Source organism: Monodon monoceros, unplaced genomic scaffold (genome assembly GCF_005190385.1).
Source record: "Monodon monoceros isolate NGI ecotype Baffin Bay Population unplaced genomic scaffold, NGI_Narwhal_1 Super_Scaffold_12, whole genome shotgun sequence".
Taxonomy (NCBI): domain Eukaryota; kingdom Metazoa; phylum Chordata; class Mammalia; order Artiodactyla; family Monodontidae; genus Monodon; species Monodon monoceros.
The window spans coordinates 122,946,287-122,967,327 of NW_021703768.1; the positions used below are offsets into that span (position 1 = coordinate 122,946,287).

Below are 21,041 nucleotides of genomic sequence, written 5' to 3' on the forward strand. Positions count from 1 at the left end.
AGAGACCACATATTTCTCATTTTTGAAGTCAAGGAGACCTTCTCGACTAGAAAGCTCCTTGGAGGTCAAAAGGGGAATGATGTCAAGTATACCCATAGGCCTCTTTGCTGGAATCCATCTTGACTGAGAGATGCACGCACACACATGGGAAGATCCTGAGATATACCAAATACGGACTCTGAACCAGGCAAGTCAAAATGATTGGCCAAAGAAAACCCGGAAGAAATACCCCACATAAGTGATTGTAAACTACCACACTCTATCAGCCAAGACTGAGGCAGGACATAGTTGGCCACCCACCCTGCCCAGGGTAAGCAACTGGAGTTCGTTCCCTGTGGACAGAAACTCCAGTTGTTTACCCTGCAGGGGGGCCCACCTATCTCTTGCCTCAATATGATATGTAGCCTTTGGTGTCTGGCTTCTTTCACCTAGCATAACGTTTTCAAGGTTCATCCATGTTGTAGCATGTATCAGTACTTAATTATTTTTTATGGCTGAATAATATCCCTTTGTATAAATATACCATATTTTTAAATCGATTCACCAATTGCTTGGACATTTTAGCTATTATGAATAATGCTGCTATGAATATTTTTGTACAAGTTTTTGTGTACATGTATGTTTTCAGTTTTTCTTGGGTCACGGTGTTTAGCAATGGGGCTTTGCTGACATACTCTCTCAGGTTTAAGGCCAGGCTCTGCCATTTATTAGCTGTGTAAACTTGGCCAAGTTACTTAACTTCTCTCTGCCTCAGTCTCATCTATAAACTGTGGCTATTCATAGTACTCACCTCTTATAAGGCCTTTTTATGAGGCCTAAAACAGATAATACATGGAAAGTAATTAGGACAGTGCTTGGTATATATGCTTAGGTCTGAGTAAAATATATCTATTATTAGTTTAATATTTTGAGTTCCTTAATGGTAGAATTCATCTTCATCATGACTTTGAAACTCCAGTGCCTAAAGTTTTGTTTTGTTTTGTTTTTTTAATAAAAAGACATAAATATTCAGAATTCCTTCTGGGTATCAGGGTATGCTAATTTCAGACAAGTGTATTTTGAAATTGAAGGACAGATGGTTTAAACTGTAAATTGCCTGAGGCTTGCCTCCTGCAACTTACTTAATACAGCAACTTACAACACTTCTTAGCCTGCGACTAATTATTTAATACAATTTGAGGTATTCTTGTAGTTAGTAATATATTATTTAATAACACGGGTATAATCCAGTGGTTCCTTAAGACTCCTGATTCTGAAAAGCTGGGAAATGGCTCATTTCCACAGCAACTCTGTGATTGGTTTACCGGCGACCCAGGTCGATTTTTGATTGGCTCACGCAGTGGAAATGGTCTCCGCCCGAGCCAATATGTCCAGTATGAGGCCAATATGGCTCCACAACTGACTTTTCTGGAAGCCGGCAGACACGTGGCTACCGCAGGCCGAGGAGTACGTGGGAGGACCCAGTTTCACTTACCGCGAGAGGGCGCCGGCAGTTCCCCGTTGCTGAAGTCTCGTTTACCATAAAGCCTCCGAGCGACCAATCAACTGGATGTCTCCATACCGCTTTCAAAGTCGGCGGGCCCTTTCACCAATAATAAGGCAGATACCATCCTCCGCTCGAGGATTGATAGAAAGTCTGACCAGTCATTTCACAGATCTCTGCTATCTCCGCCTCTCTCGCGCGAGATTGACGATCCGCCCGGCCAATAGGGGACGCTGAGGCGGCGGGTGGAAGAACGCGGCCCTCTGTAATGGCGGAGCGTGGCGGGGACGGGGGGGACGGTGAGCGATTCAACCCGGGGGAGCTCAGGTAAGGGCGCTGCTCTACCTTACATCTCGGCGCTCCGGCGTCCCAGGGGCTCGGCCCGCCGCGCGGAGGGCCGGGGTGGAGGGTGGGCCGAAGACGCGCGGCGGCTGGGGGCCAGGACCGCATGGGATTGGAGAAGGGGGAAGGGAAGGCGGCTTGAATGAGGGAGCCGGGCCGGGGCTGGGTCGCGGCCTCCTGCACGTTCTCGGGGCGCTTTCTCCGGTTTTCGCGGGGCCCCGGCGCCTTTCGCGGCCTGCGGCCCTTGGGCCGGACCCGGCGTTCCCGCTTTGGGGCCCCGCCTCAGGCGCGGGCCGCCTCAGCCTTGCTCCCGGCGCGACGCCGGCGGGGGCCCAGTTTTCTTCCCGGAAGCCTTCCACGCCTCAGCCAACTCCCCGGCTCGGCCTTCTCCACGCCCTCCGCCGCCCTTTGGGGTCCCCACGTCTGCCCTGTTCCTTCTTCCCCACGTTGCTTGCTTTTCATTAACTTCGTGCGGCCTTCCTTTCTCGTATCCTTTGGTTTCTTACCCCGTATTTGTGAGTAGTAACAATAGCAGCAGCCGTTTCTTAGGTGCTTCCAGGGGCCAGAGGACCCTTTCCTTAGACTTGTCTCTTGTGATCCTCACACCCATCCTTTGGAGTAGTTGCTGTTCTTATTTTGCAGGCCCCAGTGCAAGAGCCATCTTCAGTTAAGTGACTTGCCCATCTTACAGGTGAGGAAACTGAGCCTCGTAGAGGTTGGGGAAGTAGAACCGGCTCGGTTTGGTGGAATCGTGGCTCCAGGAAGTGGCTTGAACCCAGGCAGCCAGACTCGGTGCACTCTTCCATTCCTCTTCCTTCTGTTTGTCTGCTCACGCCATCGCCCTAAGGATGGCAGTGACCTTTCTTGCCTTGGTTTTTCCCTGCCTCTGGAATTTGTAATTAAGTGTCTTGGAGAGAAAAATCTTTAGTCAGTGGTTTTTAAGGAAAACGAGGTACTGAGCTTTGCGTGTATTTGATACTTTTTTTTTTTTTTTAATGTTTCTGGGTGGGAAAAATGTCATGTCCGATGTTCAGCTCCCATTCTGAATTGTGCCACTATCAGTCTTTGAGAATGAAAAAGCGCAGAATAAGTTATGAGGACTCTAGTATTGTCTAGAGCACCAGATGAAATTGTATAAGGAAAACGGGTATTGTTACTCAAGTTTTCAGGGAAAAAGAAAAAGTCATGTCTTTTAGATTCTGAATGGTCACAAAAATTCTTACTCTGGTAGGAATAAAGTCTTATTTCAGGGATGTATCTCAAATCCTTTAAACCCCACGTGTACACTTAAGTAATGAGTGATCACAGTGCATTGCCAGGGTTGTTCAGTTTTCGTGATGAAAGGTTCATTCCTGATTCTGACCTTAAGAGAAGGTTAGTAGTCTTACAGGTTTATTTGGGAACATTACTTTGCGTTTTAGAGAGTATTTTTCTTCAGTTTTACAATGAGTAGCCTTTTAGACTTTAATAGTAGTCTAGACATTGTTGCAAAACTGATTTGAATAGGACTTTAAATTAGGTGTTCTGTTGGAAATGTTTTATACCTTAGCCTGTTGGGTTGGAAGTTCCTTCCAGAGCATATTGTAGACTTTTATTTTAACATTTGTCATGGTTCAAGAGAAATTAGTTGTTTTTGTGGCCTCTGATGGCAGAAATTGGGGCTTAATTTTTGTATTTGTATTCTGAACGCATGTCATGGTGTGTCACTATCATAGTGCCTGAAGAATAAGGTGTTCAGTGTATATATATTGTAAATAAATGAATAGAGGAGATTTAGAGATGGTCCGTTTAGTGGACCCACATTAATTAAGTGTGTGCAGTGTGAGAGTCACTGACCTAGGTGCTGGCAGTAGAATCTTGAACCAGACTAAAAACCTTTTTCCTCAGGGACCTTCCATGCTAATTAAGATTGATCTAAATTCCAAACTAACCACATCAAATGAGGAAATCAGCCTGCAAATGTGAAGAGACTTACACAGGGTCACCGAGGTATTGGCAGGGTCTGGATTAAAACCTAGGTCTCCTCACTTAGTCTTCCTTTTTAATTTGCCTGCCATATATCAGCATTTAAAAAATTTTTGCTCTTCCTGTTATATTAAAGTATTTGCAGACTTGTCTTCACCATTGGGAAGATTGCATATCTGGATTTAGTACTTCTAGGGAAATACATTTGTTCTTGTAAAAAAATTTTTTTGGGTTTCTGTTCATGCAAGTAGGCTTCTGTTTTCCTAAAGATTGAAAGTGGTAGGAATGCAAATAACCTACAATAGACAGAATTTATTTGGAGTTCCAAATGCCTTTCTATTCCTTTATGGTTGAGGGCCATTAAGACTTAGAGTTATATTTGTATAGATCCTTTACCCAAGGCCTACATTTACTTATTAATGCTTTATGACTCATGATAAGGTACTTGGCAGTCTAAATTTCCTCAGCTGTATAATGGGAATAAGGATATGTTGGTGTTACCACTGACTAACTACCATAAACAAGTTCTTTTTCTGTGCCATAGTTTCCTCTGTAAAAATGGTGCCAAACTTATCTCATTGGGTTGTTGTTAGGATTGAAAGACTTAGTACAAATAATGTCCCTATAACCGTACCAGGTATATAGGAAGTACCCAGGGTTCACTATCATTATTAAAACAATAATTGAACACTACCATCCTGGACACTGAGATGCATCACTATAATAAGGAGAAACTATGTACTAGTGGGTAGAGATAATACAAAAGTAAACAAATAAGTGAGATGTTTTTTCATAGCATTTACCATAATTGTAAACTCAAATTGGGTAATGAAATAGAGAGAGGCTGGGAGAGACTAGGGTGAGAAAGGAGTTTAAGGTGGACTTTGAGCTGAGACTGAAGAGTGAGTCAGTTATATAAAGATCTGGGGAAAAGCATGCCAGGCAGAGGGAACAACTGCAGAGGCTTCAGGGTAATCAGGTAGTTGATCAGAAAGACTAGGGTCTGTAGAGAGGTCAGCAAGGGCCAGGTTATGTAAAGCCTGCTAATAATAATTATAGTAATAGTTAACACTACTAATATTAATACCGTTTAACAGTAATTTTAGTATTTTACTAAATTACTAGTATTTTACTAATACTCTTACTATACTGATGTTACAGCAACAGCAATAATAGCTAATACTTAACGTGCTGGGTGCTGTTCCAAGTTCTTTATTAGCTCATTTAATCCTCAGTGCAGGTCTGGTGAGGTTGTTGTGATGAAGAAGTGTATATAAAGAGCTCAGCACACGTGCTATACATGTCTGACATCAGAAAATGGCAACTTGAGGCTGTCGATAGAGGAAATTATGTGAATTTTGCCACCATTTTCATGGCAGACTTTGAAAGCCATCTAGTCAAATTGGCCACCAAGCTTTTCAGGTAGAGCACCACGCTAGGTTTGTGGGGGAATGTAAGTAATGATAGTTAAAATAGTTTACTGTGTACCAGGTACTATCCTAAATGTTTCATGGGGATTATCTCATTGAACAGAGAGGTTTTATTTCTATTCCCCCCCCCACCCCGCTCCCCGCTCATTTACATGTGAGTATATTCAGGCTCAGAAAAAATGTGAGCAGCCTGACAACAAAAGGCAGAGCCCTGATTTGACTCTTCATGCTTTTAGAACCTAAAATGCTTAACTTTAAGTTATAACTAGGAAGTGTGAAATTCTAAAGAGAGAAAAATATAGATTTTTTGAAAAGGAAGAGGCATATTCAGGAAATCTTAGATTAAGATACATTGTTAACTGAAGGCTGAAATGGAATATCTTTTCTTGGTGGTTAAGTTTTTTCCTGCCCTAAAGGTTAAGACATTGCTTCAATAACAGTGACCATCTGTCTTTTGGGAGTGCATATAATTTGAAAAAGACTGATTATTCTTTTTGCAATCACTTTTAAACTCATACTTTCTAACATTGAGTGTAGGATCATTTGCAGATTTGGTGAAATATATTTGGTATGGTAGTTCTGGATGTGTTTACAATCCTAGTGCTCTCCTAGAAGGCAAATTGGTTCTTTATTAGGATTTTTTGTGTCAGAATTGAATTACGATGTGGAAAACTTAGAGAACATTGAAATGGGGGTAGTCTTAAGCACAGGATTGAAAAGTGTAGGAAAGTTGGAAGAGCCTGGTGAGGAGAGAGTATAAGAATGATTACCATCAAATGTACATGAGGAATATAATTGTTAATCTTCTCTTGAGCACTGAAATGTAAATTTCATGTATAATGGAGAGATTTATCATAGCTACTGGGAAGACTGTGATAGGTGCTCAGTAAATTGACTGGCAAATTATAGTAAAGATTTTTTTAACATTCTATATACCCTGTTTGTAAGATACAGTATTACCTAGGTGTTCAATGGTACATTCAGCAAATACTTATTGAGCCTTACTATGGGCAGGCATAACTATGTGCTGGGGATATAAAGGTGAACAGGACAGACAATTCTTGCTCAAAAGGGGCTTAGATAGAAAGCATGGTATAGCATTTAAGAGCCATTCACCTGTGTTTGAATTCTGGCTTTACCACTGAAGCAGCTGTGTGGCCTTGGGCAAGTTATCTTACTTTTGTGCACCTTAATCTGTAAAATGAGTTTGATAAAATCTATCTCAGGGTTGCTGTGATGATTAAATAACTTAAAAAGAGCTTATGATTACTGCCTGGCACATAGTAAGCACTTGTTAGAGTTAATAATTTTTTTAAAAAAGCACTTATGAGAGGAGATAGATAATGCCATCTTATGTGATATTGCTTATGTGCTTGAGTGCCATGGAGAAAATAGGGTGTTTAGCTAGAGATTGAAGGGTGGGGTGGGGTGCAGTGTACAGAGGGCTTTCCCTGTAGTTAGAGAATACTAATGATCTCTTAAGCTGCTCCCCTCCCCTGCTATAAAAACCTTGTATTTGGAAGTAATTTCAAACTTGCAAAAAGTTGCAAAAACAAAAATAGTATGCTTAGTGTTAATATTTTACCTGTTCTGCTTTATTACTTGTCACATACATGCTCTCTGTTTTGAGGGTAAGACACACACACACACACACACACACACACACGGCCCTTTACCCCTAACACACACACACACACACACACACACACACACGGCCCTTTACCCCTAAATACTTGAGTATTTATTTTCTAAGGATAGAGATCTTGTCCGTATTCCAGTGTTGTCTATTAATTTGCGTTGACAAAATACTTTAATCTGTTGTCTGTATTCCAGTGTTGTCTATTAATCCATTATGTCCTTTATAGCATTTCTTCTCTCTAGTTTAGGATCCTGTCTAGAGTTGGTATTGTGTTGTCATGTCTCTTTGGCCTCTTTAATGTAGAACATTTCCACAGCCTTCCTTTGTCTTTTTTGTATAACATCAACATTTCTGAAGAGTATACTCCCTGCTGCCCCCTTTCTAATAGAACATTCTTCATTTTGTGTTTGTCGAATAGCTCCTTATTAGATTGAGGTTATGCATTCTTGCCTGGAATAGGTGATGTTGTGTCCCTCTCAGTCACATTAGGTCAGTTTCTCTATTGCATAGGTGTTTTGTTCATCCTTCTTTGCAACTGTAAGAAACATGTGGGAAGATACTTTAAGACTATCCAAATAACCTCCCTCATCTAAATTTCCTCCTAGATTTGGTGTCCATTGATCATTCTTACTGATGCACTCTATTGCAGTGGTGCAATATGACTTTCCAACTCTACTTGCTCTTAAGGGCTTTAAAAATTTGATGTAATTAGAGATTAGTAGCTACATTTTTGTTAAGTTGAGAAAGAAAAATTTATTCATGGCTTTCCCACACAGGATGGCTCAACAGCAGGCCTTGAGGTTCCGAGGCCCAGCTCCCCCACCAAATGCAGTGATGCGAGGCCCACCACCTCTCATGCGACCTCCTCCACCTTTTGGTATGATGCGAGGCCCTCCTCCACCACCTCGGCCCCCATTTGGACGTCCTCCTTTTGATCCTAATATGCCACCAATGCCTCCCCCAGGAGGGATTCCTCCACCTATGGGCCCTCCACACCTCCAGGTAAAGAATATAGAGGTAGCTGTTTCTTTGTTGGCATTAGTGTCAATATTATATATGAGTTTTGCCTTTAAAACCTGTGTTCTTGGTCTTATAGGAAAATGGGAACTAAAGAGAACATCCTTATATTAATGTGTTGCTCTAAAAGCACTGGTAACAATAATTAGTATGGAAATTCAGACTGGAAATGTATATGGTGATAGAAAAATGTGTTAAGTTAGGATTGAATAGGGTAGTTCTAACCTGCCTTCGTCTCTGAAAATTGTCTTTAGTAATCCATCTTCTTTATGGGAAATGAAGTTTGAAATCTTATGTATAGAGTAGGGGAAATTTGTTTTCAGTGATACATGTTGCAGGTAAACTTAAATATATATGTATGTATATTCCTGAGCAGTTCTCCCCAGAAATGATGCCTAGTATAGAATCTAGAAAGTGACAACAAACACATTTTGTAAGCACAATATTTGGATTTTTTTCCTTTCCCAGAAAAAAAATACGGTTATCTTACAATTTTAGAAATAGAATTGTTGTGGGATTTCTTTAAATAAAAACTTTTGTGGTGTTTTAACCTGAGGCATATATCCCTCTTTAGTGTAAATAGACCCAGTTATTGTCTGAAATGAGGTTATGAAGGTATCAACTCTCAAAAATATCTACTTTTGAGATTATATTCTTTTTGACTGAGTATGTTTCCATGTTTTCCTAGTTTATTCAGCCTGTACCATTCTGAAACGAAATAAATACAGTAGTATCATCTCCCTTCTGTTAGCTTGGATAATCAAGAATGAACTTACTAAAAATAGAAAGAGATAATGAGCTGCTGTTTAAATGATGTTAACTCTGTTTCAATAGGGTTATATTTATGGAAGAAACACCAGGTTTTAATACTTTGCTTAGTAATTTTGTTGCCTTCCTAGTAATGAGCAGCCCCCCCTTCCCCCACCCCCTTAAACAAATTGTTAAATGGTTTTATGTTTTCTTCAGGATTAGAATAGGAAGTAACTTTTTGACCTACTGACTGGTATAACTTGTTACATGTGAATTTATTCTGCTTTGTGCCTTTAATAGTTAAAGTCCTTGCAGAATATTATAAAATGTAATGGATTAATGTAACCCTCTAATGGAAGTATATCAGATGTTATAATGGGATACTTTCTAATGTTGTGATGCTTTTCTTGGTCTTGATGGATGATTGTGTGGTTTTACAGTAAATCCAAGTGATTTCCAGCTCCTGGTGCATGAGATATATTTGGGGTAGATATTTTATAGAACATGGGCCTGTGTGCTGATGCTTGAAAGACAGCGAGCTGAATCCAGAAAGACTGGAGTGTGGAAAGGAAAACATTTTTAGGAAAATGAAATACAGTTGCATATTATTAGCATAATGTCAATTCCATTATCCAGATTAAGGTGCTTTGGATAATTGAATTCTAATGTTACTTGTAGATTATAGAGGAAATCTTTTAATCCCTGTTCAAAATCTGTTTTCAAAATGGCAGACCTCTTCTGCTTTGGTGAGTAAGATATAGCAGTTACAGTTAAATTGTTTGGTTCAGGATCTTGGCTTGGGTCAGCAGTCGTTGAAGGAATTATCAGAGATAGTGTTGAATCAGTAATGAATGGTTCCAGGAGTTGTTTTTTTTTAACTATAATATATACCATTTAAATTCTCATTTTCCTGAAAAGTAAAAGGGATAATTTTTTTAATTGTATCTTTTAAACTTACTGATGTTAACATCTTTGGTGAGCTGCATTATTATTATTTGAAAAATAGGAAATGATGAATATTTTCCTAGCTAATTTTTTTTTTCCTTGTAGGAAAAGAGAACAAAGGGTTAGGTATATCTGGTTTTTCCTTTTTAGTTATTGCTATGTTATTTGTAAATAAGAATCAGTTTTTTTCCTTTGAAAGTAATCTAGTGCCCAATGTATGAAATAGGCAGTTAGGGTATAAAGAACAAAGCAAAACTCACCCATAATGCTATAACCCAGAGATGACTATTGTTAGTACTTTTTTTTTTTTTTTTTTTTTGCGGTACATGGGCCTCTCACTGCTGTGGCCTCTCACGTTGCGGAGCACAGGCTCCGGACACGCAGGCTCAGCGGCCATGGCTCATGGGCCCAGCTGCTCCACGGCATGTGGGATCTTCCCGGACCGGGGCACGAACCCGTGTCCCCTGCATCAGCAGGCGGACTCTCAACCACTGCGCCACCAGGGAAGCCCTATTAGTATTTTGATGTACTTCTTTCTAGTCTATTTAGTAATCATTTTTATTACAGAGAAACTTCTCTTACATAACCTAGATAAATGTATCTGAATTGACTATAAAACTAGTTTCTCTTACAGTGCTTTACTTTTGGGTAGAATTTAGTAATAATTTGAAGGAAAAAAGATAAACACAAGTGACATTACTTCTTGTGAATTAACAGAGACCACCTTTCATGCCTCCACCCATGGGAACCATGCCTCCTCCACCGGGTATGATGTTTCCACCAGGAATGCCTCCTGTGACTGCTCCTGGTACTCCAGCGCTGCCTCCTACTGAGGAGATATGGGTTGAAAATAAAACTCCAGATGGGAAGGTAAATTATAAAATGTATTTAGGTTGTTAGCTTCTTAGTAACAGAAGAGTAAAACAGGAGTTCTGGCAGATTGGCATCAGTGACTGTATCTTTGCCAATTAGGAATGAGCCTTGGGTAAGCCAGGGTGGGGCAGGACTCCTGGAAAGCCTCACTGGATTGGACTTATGCACAGACATAAAGTGGCCTGGAGCACTTACATAGGTTTGCCTATATGATTCTGGAAGCCTGTATTTTAAATATGTGCCTTGGGTCCCCAAAACAGCCCTCAGGTTTAGTGTTTGCTAGGAGAACTCACAAGACTCAGCATGTAGTTGTATTTGCAGCTAAGACTAATTACAGAGAAAAGATACAAAGCAAAACCAGCAAAGAGAAGGAGGTTGCATGGGCTGCAGTCTGGAGCAACCAAGCACAAGCTTTCCAGAGTCCTTTCAGTGGAATCGTATAGAATGTGTTTAATTCCTGCGACTTGGCATTGTGAACACACAGGTGAAGTGTTGTCTGCTGGGAAAGCTCTCCTGAGCTGAGGAGTCGAGGGTTTTCATTGGGGACTGGTCCTATATCTGGCAACATCTGCCCAGCACATACCACATTCCAGACTCCCAGAAGGAAGGCAGGTATTCAGCATAAACTGCATTGTTTGCATAAACAGTTTAAACATAATGAGCCATTCTTATCAGTTAGGGAATGATGGGAACCCTCCTGAAATCTAAGTTTCCAGATGCCAGCCAAGGACCAACATTGTGGGCAGGGCTTTCTAAGGATAGCAGTCTCAGGCCCGCTGTGTTAACTTTGTGCACAAAATATAACCTTGGTTCTCCTTTTTTGGTGTGTGTTAAAAATATAGTGTGCTCATTATAGAAAACGGGGGGTGGGGGGGAAGGAAAAAAGGAGTGAAAAAGTACCTTTAGTCTCATCATATACAAACAGCCAATTTTGGTGTACTTTCTGTTTTGTAAGGTTTTTTTTAATACTGTTTAAGACAAAATATAGTTGTATTATTGTTTATAAATGATAGTTTGACAGATTCGTTGATACTGATGATTTTGCTTTCTCTGCAGGTTTATTATTACAATGCTCGGACACGTGAATCTGCATGGACCAAGCCAGATGGAGTTAAGGTCATTCAGCAGTCAGAACTGACACCTATGCTTGCAGCCCAGGCCCAGGTTCAGGCCCAGGCCCAGGCCCAGGCGCAGGCCCAGGCCCAGGCCCAGGCCCAGGCCCAGGCACAAGCTCAAGCTCAAGCTCAAGCTCAAGCGCAGGCCCAGGCACAAGCGCAGGCGCAGGCGCAGGCGCAGGCACAGGCTCAGGCTCAGGCTCAGGCTCAGGCTCAGGCTCAGGCCCAGGCCCAGGCCCAGGCCCAGGCCCAGGTGCAGGCGCAAGTGCAAGCACAAGCAGTGGGAGCTTCCACCCCTACGACCAGTAGCCCAGCACCTGCGGTATCCACTTCAACGCCATCATCAACCCCATCCTCTACCACTTCTACCACAACAACTGCCTCTTCAGTTTCGCAGACAGTATCAAGTGAGTACTTGTCAGCATGTGTTTTCATTTAGGGGCTAGAGAAATGGACGAGTGGGAATGCATTCCAAAATGATCCTAGTGTTTTAGGTATTATCCTTGATGTTATTTAAAATATGTTTTTGACATTAAGACTTTTGGCTAAAAAGAACAGAAATTTACATTAGTAGAAGAAATTATTTGCCCAATTGAAATTCATGAAGCTAAACTGGGGAAGTGTAGAGTTAGCTATTCAACTTGGCCAACAGTAATGCTGGGTGATGTGGGGTTTGCAGAATAAGTGTAAGTCTTGGCCCCTGCCCCTATCTTGCAGAGTTTCCAGTTTTTCTAATTGAGGAGGCAAGAATAATGCATGTGAAACAATTAGAGAATAGCGTGCAAAGTTATGCAGCGAAAATAGAAGATATAAGAATTCAAGAAAACGGAGAGACAAGTGAGTGGACTACATGGGTATTGAGGTTTATCATAAAGGATGTGTGATAGGATTTGAATAGGTTCAAAGTTTCGGAGAGGTGTTTCAGGTAGTGGGAAACGTAGGTCAGGAAATGAGGATAAATATAGTTTATGAATTGTTAGGTGGGAGGATTTATATTGGTTAATATATTGAATAAGAGACCAGGTTATGAAGAGTTTTAAGAACAAGGCAAATGGGTGAGGCAGGCAGGCACTAGGCGGTCTATATGAATGCAGTATTCTGGAAGATTTTTATGGCACTCGTTCTTTGGGTAGTGTTGAAATCAGGGAAACTTAGGAACTTTTCAGTAACCTTGTTTAGAGGTAGATGGGTCCCAGAATGGGATGCAGGCAGATGAAATGCGGAATTGTGTTAGAAGCAGTTCGAAAGGTAAGAGAATTTTCAGGTATGAAAACACAGAGGCCCAAAGGTTACATCTTTTTTATAAAGATGAGATACAATTAATAGATTTCAGGGATGAGGAGAGAAGAATATTAATTTGCTTGAAAGATTGTCATTAATATTTATGCTACTAGTTCTGGATTTTATTTTGTTCTTTTTTTTTGGTATAAGTATGCTGCTACTTTTTCTACAGGCTGAGATTGAGCCCCCAAATATTTACATAATTTTATTTATTTGATTATTATGATACTGGCATGAAGATACATAATTATCCCTACAAGGCGATTATAATTTAGATTATTTTGCTACCTGGATAATGGGAGAGAATTAAAAAAAAAAACTGTCTCTCTTCCCTCCCCCAGTAGCTTCAGGGACTAGGGAATTATTAGTGTATATTACCTTGTAAGAAATATGTACATGAGAGAAATTTAGTCATCCTACTGAATTTAAATTCAAATTTGATTTTATTTTACTGATGTGCGTAGTAACCGAAGAAGTAAGGTACATGTGATATGGAGACAGTTCTTTTAAAGGCCCTATTTGATATTTTTTAGAGGGCTTGGGAGAAAATGTACTTAATAGGAAGATGTAAATAATGCTTTACAGGTCTCTTGTAGCCAAATTGAATTCTGAAAATACAGATTAACAGTGATACTAGCTAGTTGGTTGAAGGTCTTTGCCTTTTTATAGGCAAATGCTTCTAATACCTGTGGGGCAAGGCAGAAAATAGTCAGTTTTTATGGGGTACTTGTGGTGGTGATGGGAAAAGGAGATTAATTAAAAGCAGTGTGGTTCTATGTGGAGGCTCTGTGTTGCTTCTGTTTTATTCCCTGCCTCTTCGGAAGGAAAAATAGTAGTACTTTGTTTTAAGGGAGGTGGGTAGCCAAAAACTTTTAACTGTTCTCTTTGTATTTCATTTCCATATCAGAGTGGTCTATCAGTAGGCCCATAGGTATCTTGTCCATTACCAACCATTCTATTCAGAATTCCTGTTTTTCATTTTTTGTACTACCCTTCAGTGATAGGGAGGCCTTTATTCTAAGAACAGAATAGCAAAATCTTGTTCTTTTTACTGCCTTTAAACATCAATTTTGATGTTGTCTTTCTGAGTATTCCTGATAGCTGTTTTTATTTCGCTTGATTGAGTGTCAAGAAGTGTTATCAGTCTTAATATTCCTCCATCTCTTAGAGATAGTCACTTGTCTTTTTTAGTTAAGATCTGAGGCTGGATTAGTAGTATATTTTGAGGTCTGGTGTTACACTAGTCATTTTAGCAAATGGAGTTAGTAGGAATTTACCTAAAGTCCTAGCTACCATTCTCCCAGCTTCCCAGTTAATTCTTTTGTTGCCTTTGTCCCTTTTCTCTCATGACGCATGGCAACTAATCAAATTCAGAAAATCCTGTGTCAGCAAGAGGAATAGGTTGAGTGAATACTTTTTGCCATCTCCATTTCGTGTTCCTTTCCCCCTGAAATTTGATGCCTTTGTAACTCATTTTATTTTCCTGACTCAGTACTTTGTATTGTGAGTTTAGCAAATATTACTAAATACCATTACCATGATTTTTTAAAAAATGTAATTCTGTGAACTGCAGTATAAACCTGTGGGTAAATTGAACTAAAATTTAAGGAATTTATATTTTAACCTCAGTTGAGCATAAACTCATTTTATCCTATGCAAGTTTGTGAAAAATGCTGATGAAATCCTCCTCCTCAGGGAAGTTGGGAAGAATAACTTGATATATATTCAGCCATTGCAGTAGATTACAAATGCTAAATGGTGTATGTATGGGACTGGGCAAATGTTGCATGTAATTTGTATTTTTCATACTGTTATAAAATTATATTAATATGATACTGTACCCTAAGGCTAGGTCTATGCTAGACCACCAATTCATTCCTGGGCCCCTGAAGATACTTGTTTGGCCCTGCTGTCTATTTAGCCAAGGTGAGTCCCTCATTAACAAGTATGAAATTGCTGACATCTTCCCAGCCTAAGTGAGTTTTTCATTGTTAGGAGCTGAAGGAAAGACAGTGAGAAATTTTTTCAGTTGGATTATTGGGTGGTTTGCATTAAACAGTGTGCTTTCCCTTAGAATAAAATTGGCATAAAGATTAGGAAAGCACTGTTTTATTTAATTTGATAAATTTCATTTTTATTCCAGTATAGGTAAAGTTTGGCATTTTTCTTTATATCAAGATAAAGATGAAGTATTAGTTACCAATGAATTATGAAAATGAATTTTGTTTTGGAACTAGATGGGTTGTGAATAAATAACAAAAAATGTTTTGTAATATTTGAGAACTGAAACTTAAAAAAAGGAAATATGAATTTTATATATTTTGGGGGTCACAAAGTGTGATTACTAGGGATAAAATGTTTTATTTTTGATATTTAAAAATAACGTATTAGCAGAACCAAATTATCCTGAATTTCACATTTTGCTGGTCTCTCACACTGGAAACCTGAGTTATTATTTTTTTTTCTTTTTTTACCTTTTTATTTTGAAATAATTATAGAGAAACCCAAGTCGTTTTTGACTCCATTTGTTCATATCCAGTCAGTCATTAGTTATTGCATACCTTTTTCTCTCTGTTCTTCCTTGCTTGGACAACTCCAGATACGTTGAAATTGATTTTCCCACCTCTGTTCTTCCTTTTCTTCCTATGCATCCGCCAGGTTAATTCATCAAATGAACAGTGATTGTTACTCTTCCATACAGAAGCCTTCATTCTACCTCCCCCACATCCCTTTTACATTCATGAAGTCACATAAATAGCATGTGAATGCATTCTTATAAAAAAAATCAAACTCTAACGAAGCATGTGTAGTAAAAAGTAAAAGGTGTACACATACGTTTTGGTGTTCATTCTTTTAGATCATTTCTCTACGTTTACATAAGTTCTTCCCTTTCCCTACCCAGTCAAGTGCGGACTCCTTAGTCGTCTGTTCAAGGCCTCCCACTTTATGCCTCTGGCCTGCCTTTCCAGCTGTAACTCACTGGTTCTGTTGGTATGCCTAGTGTTTTACTAGTTGACTGCTTGTCTTCTGTTTTCTAAACAATACCTTGTTGTCCCCTACTCTTTGCTTTTACTCACTTTTCTCACCACTTGCTTATTTACTCCTTTCACTTTGTCATTTTCCTTGTTGAAATCCTAATCTTTCAAGGCCTATCACCACACTATAAAATTTTCTGTACTGTCTCACAGTAAGAAATGGTCTTTGGGTCTTGAGTTACACTCCTATACATTTATCCCATTTCACTTTGTGTTTTAGTTATTGTTTATGTTTCATTTAACTATTTTCAAGCTTCTTGGAAGACAGAGACCTTGTTATAAATTCCTTGCAGTGCATGGAATGGGCCCTAAATACTTACATACTGAATGAGTGAATGATGAATGAATATAGTAAAATGGTTTATGAAGGAGTGATACATATTTCTGTTTTATCTTTTATCAGCACCCACAACACAAGATCAGACCCCAAGTTCTGCTGTTTCAGTTGCCACGCCTACAGTTAGTGTTTCAACTCCTGCTCCTACAGCCACACCTGTGCAAACTGTTCCTCAGCCACACCCCCAGGCGTTACCTCCTGCCGTTCCTCATTCAGTACCTCAGCCAGCAGCAGCAATACCTGCTTTTCCACCAGTAATGGTACCTCCATTTCGTGTTCCCCTTCCTGGCATGCCAATTCCACTTCCAGGTAAACCAATAGATAATAATAGTTTTTCCAGCTATGTTTTCATATTGTCAGTTAGTTTGTTCTCATGTGTCTGTTGCATTTGAAATTTGCCTTGAATCTCACTTGTTTGAAACATTTTTGAAAGATTCATGGCTAACTGCAGTATTTTTCTCTTCAGTTTTGGTAAACGTCCTTTTCTGTTGTTGTTGTTTACATGTCTTAAAATTAGAGCCACATTTAAAGCTACACTCATTTTGGATAATGGCCCCAATGAATTAAAAATGATCATCTTTTTGTGTAAATATGTTCTAAATGCAATATTTTAAGGGACTAAGTGTATGAAGTTAAGAAATCACAGGTCACAATAGGTAACACAAGTTAAGTGATTTCTGTATCATGCATTGGTCTGAGCACTTTACATGGAACAATTCGTTTAGTTTTCACAACTGTCTTATGAGGTAGATACACACACAGGTTAAGTTAGTTGCCCGTGGTCACATAGCTAATAAGTGATGGTGTTGGGGTTTGAGTCTGGGCACTCCAGATCCAAGAATCATGCTCGTAATAATTACGTTATACTGAGAAGAAAATGTGAGTCACTTAACTTAAAAAAAATCATCTAAAACAGAAAGCATAAGTTTCCCTTGTAACAATTGTGAAGTATAACAGGCACCATTTTAACGTTTAATTATGGTGAGTTCATGTGTTTTATTTTTTTAGGGGAAATCATTTCAGCTAGAGAAGGAATTAAAAGATTGTGGAGTAGAATTTTTCCCACAGGGATTGAACAGTGGTAGTGTTTGGCATCGTAATTTGAGTGTGTTTGCTGTTGTCAAACATATTTACTCCTTATCCATGGTCCGTTCTCCTAGAATTATAGTTGAAAATGTTGACGCCTTAGAGAGGTCAAGCTCACAAGGCTAGTTTGTAGCAAAGATGAATAGAACCTAGGCCTCTTGTCTCCTAATTGCACACTCCTTTCACTATGGTTGCTGCTTTATTGTACTAGTTTTTGTGTAAGAATAGGGTTGTGATACAGCTATTTCTTAGATTTGCACACATTTTAATTACCACACTATTTCCTTGTAACTACTTCGAAAAGAACACTTTCATATATTACACCTTAGCAAGAAAGAAACCAAAAATTTAAGAATTAGTGGGTTTTTTGGAAAACCTTTTTACATGTTTTCGATGTAGTGTTAGATAATTAAATGACCAGTATGTGATGTTTAAGAAACCGAAATCACTTAAAAGTAAGAAGAAAATAAAAAATGTTGTCTCTAATACTAGGGATTACCCTTTTTCAAAATTAAATTTAAGATTAAGCAGCTGATACTTTCCTCTTTGGATATACTCTTTGTAGGAAATTAAGTGATGAATGGATAAAAGCTTGATATTCGTCATAACCTCTTGCAATCTTGGTCTGCTTTAGGGTCAGGGACAGTGTTAAGATCAGATCCTGGATTCTGAGCGATCGTAAGGAGCTGAGATTGTTAATTCTCTAGAGAGAAGATTGAGAGGTAGCATAATAACATATATGAGGTATTGGAAAGGCTGTTGTCTAAAAGAACTTTGGTTTTGCTTTAGAGGTTCTTAATAGGACCAGTGGGTGAAAGAGTAGCAAAATTTATTTCTGTAGAAAGTGGAATTTTGTCACAGTAAAATCCCTTCAGTTATAGCTGTCTTTGGATGCCTTGGTCTTCTCTGGTCCTCATCCCACCGTTAAATTTTAGAACAGGTGGTAACCGTTTGTGTTACCAGATGAGGTAGTACCTATGAAGTTTGGCAGTAAAAGGCATTTAATAAATGGGAGCCACTAATAATACTTTGTAGGTCAGTTGGAAGAGAACCTGAGTTAGATAATCTGTAAAATTTTATGCAAGATACCAGAGATTCTTTGGAGAGGGAACTAATGTTTTATAGAAAGTAATATTTGTTTTATATAGTAAGGCATCTTAGAATTCGTTCATTTTCTCATTTCCCCTTTTAATTCAGTCATCTAAGGTACTTTAGTAAAAAAAAAAAAAGAATGGAAAAGAAGACTTGTTTTTCTCCTCCCCAAATCTTTGGTTTTATGTATAATGCCATCTATCTCTGTTTTTTCTTTTTTATATCAATTCAACAGTAAGGTAGAGCAGGAGGAATTTGGATGTAATTTATCTTGGAGCCTTATATTCTATTTGAAATAGCAATGTATGGTGCTAATGAGGATGATTAAAGAAGGGATAGTGAAGATGAAGAAAAGGAGTGGAAGAGTTAGGTAAAATATAGGAGTAAGAGGTGGAGTTGGGGATAGTGAATTGGATTAGGATTACAGGATTTCTACTTCGTAGTCTGTAAAATCTTGTTTGGAATTTTAAGAAGCTTATGGTCAGTGACATCAGGATTATCCAGAATACTAAATGGAATTTTCTAATTTCCTGGTAGAATATAATTTGAAGGTAGAGTTGTAGGAAAATTGAACAGATGCTCCTTTTTAAAAGAAGGTTAAAAATTTAGATGTTTGGTTATTTTGTGAGTCTTCATGATATGCATATAGTCACCCTTAGAAAACCTTAAGTTGGTCTTTTTAACATGAGAAGAAACAAATAGGTCCTTTTATTATGGCCTATAATGTTGATAGTCAAATACAAGAGTTCTGTGTTGGCCCAGCTGATATTTAGCAATGGCAGTCAGGCCTGAATATGAGTATATTTGACTTTCTTCTGTTTAAGTTGTATAGTTGAAATTACTGATTAGGAGATGGTTTTGGAGAACAGTCTTTGAGAGTAAAGTTCAGAGTCTAAGAATTGAATTTCTAGTGCTGACTTAGTAGGCTCAGTGATCCTGCAGATAGCAGTATTTATACTAATTTAAAACTAATATATGCTGTAACTTCCTTAATCAAATGAATTTTTCCATTGCTTTCTTTAAACATTATGGAAAATAAAACTGTACATAAACTTTATTCAGCATACTTTTTTGATCCAGTGTGTTTGTTTTAGTTTCATTGTTAATAGAAAGTTTAGCTTTAATATTTTTATTTAAAATAGTAACTAAGAAATTAAGGCACTTTTCAAAAATTGGCAGTATTTTGTGTGTGTGTGCGCGTGAACATAGGTATGTTATTTACAAATGCAGGGGTTTAATTTAATTTTTGTCTCTGAATTAGGAAAAATTTATTTTTATGTACTTTAGTGGGGAAAAGAATTTATTACTTTTAATTTTTATCGGTACCAAAATAGGTTTAGTGTTTTTTTTTAGCCAAAACAAATAGAAAATAAAATTTAACTTCCCAACCCTTTGCCTTCAGCCTTTTCCTTTAAAAGTTTTAAAAAACTCTTAATTTTGATTTTCCTCAATTAATCAGTCTTAGTTTTCCAGCTTTTCGTTTCATTCCCTTTTTATCACCATTGTAATGCATCATGATGAGTCTTCATTCTTCTAAGAACTGTACGTAATTTCCATTCTTTAATACAAGTGCTACTCCTTTAGCTGGCTTAAACGATTGAGGTTTCTAAAGTAATCAGCCCAGGTAGTCATTAATGATACTAAAGGGGCTGTCTTCTTCTTAATTTGTTAGCCTGCCCCCACAGTGTTCCAAGCCCGTGGCATTCCATACAGCAGGCACTACACATGGATATTTTGTCATTAGTTGAATGCTACCCTCCTCTTCATCTTTGCCCTTTTATTTAAAGTATTATTTGCAGTGGTATATTGGGATCTGTCTTATACTTTATTTTCTTCCTTTTCCTCCCACCCCTCTTTGTCCTATCTTACTCTTTTTCTACTTCTGCATGGTTATGCTCCATGCCTCTGCTTTTGCATGTAGTTCCCACTTAGCAGCAGCACAGAGAAAGTGTCTTGTTAGTGTCATGCTGCGTCTGCCTTTCACTGGTGTCTTAAGCAGCATGGGTTTGATGTCCTGTGGGAAAATGTCCCACATGAAAACATGAAAACTTGTTATGCATACGTAATGAAGGGGCTTTCCTTTGTTGAATTTAAACTCTTGAGACTCCTTCAAATATTATCAACTGGTTTGATAAAAAGGTAATTGATGCTATAATTTAGAATTAGTTATCATTGGATTTGGCACCACTTCCCACAAAATGTCAAACAAAAAGAAATTCTACTCCATCCTTGGTCTTTTTCATTGGAAATAACATTCTAAATTGTAGTGGTAAATTATTTCCCTGAATCCCAGTGGTAGCCGACATACAATGGCAGCTTTCCAACGTATGCTTGCTTATCCATTTTACAGGTGTAGCAATGATGCAAATAGTCAGCTGCCCGTATGTAAAGACAGTCGCTACCACCAAGACCGGTAATTTTTAAAACCATCTTAGTTTGTTTTGTCTGTAAGTTGGCATGGTAGTGAATGTTGTTGTTTATCCTTTTATTTATTTATTTTGCCCAAGTGAGTGGATTTTTTTATATTTTTCTTTTTAATGAGCAGTATAAATGCAGTTGTCATATTTGGCCAACACTTAATTTTCCCAATTGCCTGTAGTATTAGCTTCGTTGGTTCACAAAAGCAAATAAGGTCAAATCACTTTATATCT

At 38.5% G+C, this 21,041-nt stretch overlaps 1 protein-coding gene across 6 annotated transcripts in view; it reads left to right on the forward strand.

The window, feature by feature from the left end:
* Positions 1–1,718: 1,718 nt before the first annotated feature.
* Positions 1,719–21,041, forward strand: part of TCERG1 (transcription elongation regulator 1) — a 59,746-nt gene continuing 40,423 nt past the window's right edge. For 2 of the 6 annotated variants that reach the window (XR_003792705.1, XM_029217146.1), the window contains exons 1-7: positions 1,752–1,810; positions 7,636–7,861; positions 10,289–10,441; positions 11,501–11,966; positions 12,277–12,396; positions 16,279–16,521; positions 20,741–20,803. Coding sequence is in view for 5 of the 6 variants with exons in the window: in XM_029217146.1 (XP_029072979.1) it covers positions 1,752–1,810; positions 7,636–7,861; positions 10,289–10,441; positions 11,501–11,966; positions 12,277–12,396; positions 16,279–16,521; positions 20,741–20,803 (1,330 nt within the window). In the remaining variant the exon portion in view is untranslated. Of the gene's footprint in view, positions 1,811–7,635; positions 7,862–10,288; positions 10,442–11,500; positions 11,967–12,276; positions 12,397–16,278; positions 16,522–20,740; positions 20,804–21,041 lie in introns of all 6 variants that reach the window. The other 4 variants (XM_029217141.1, XM_029217144.1, XM_029217143.1 and 1 more) reach the window with 4 other exon arrangements.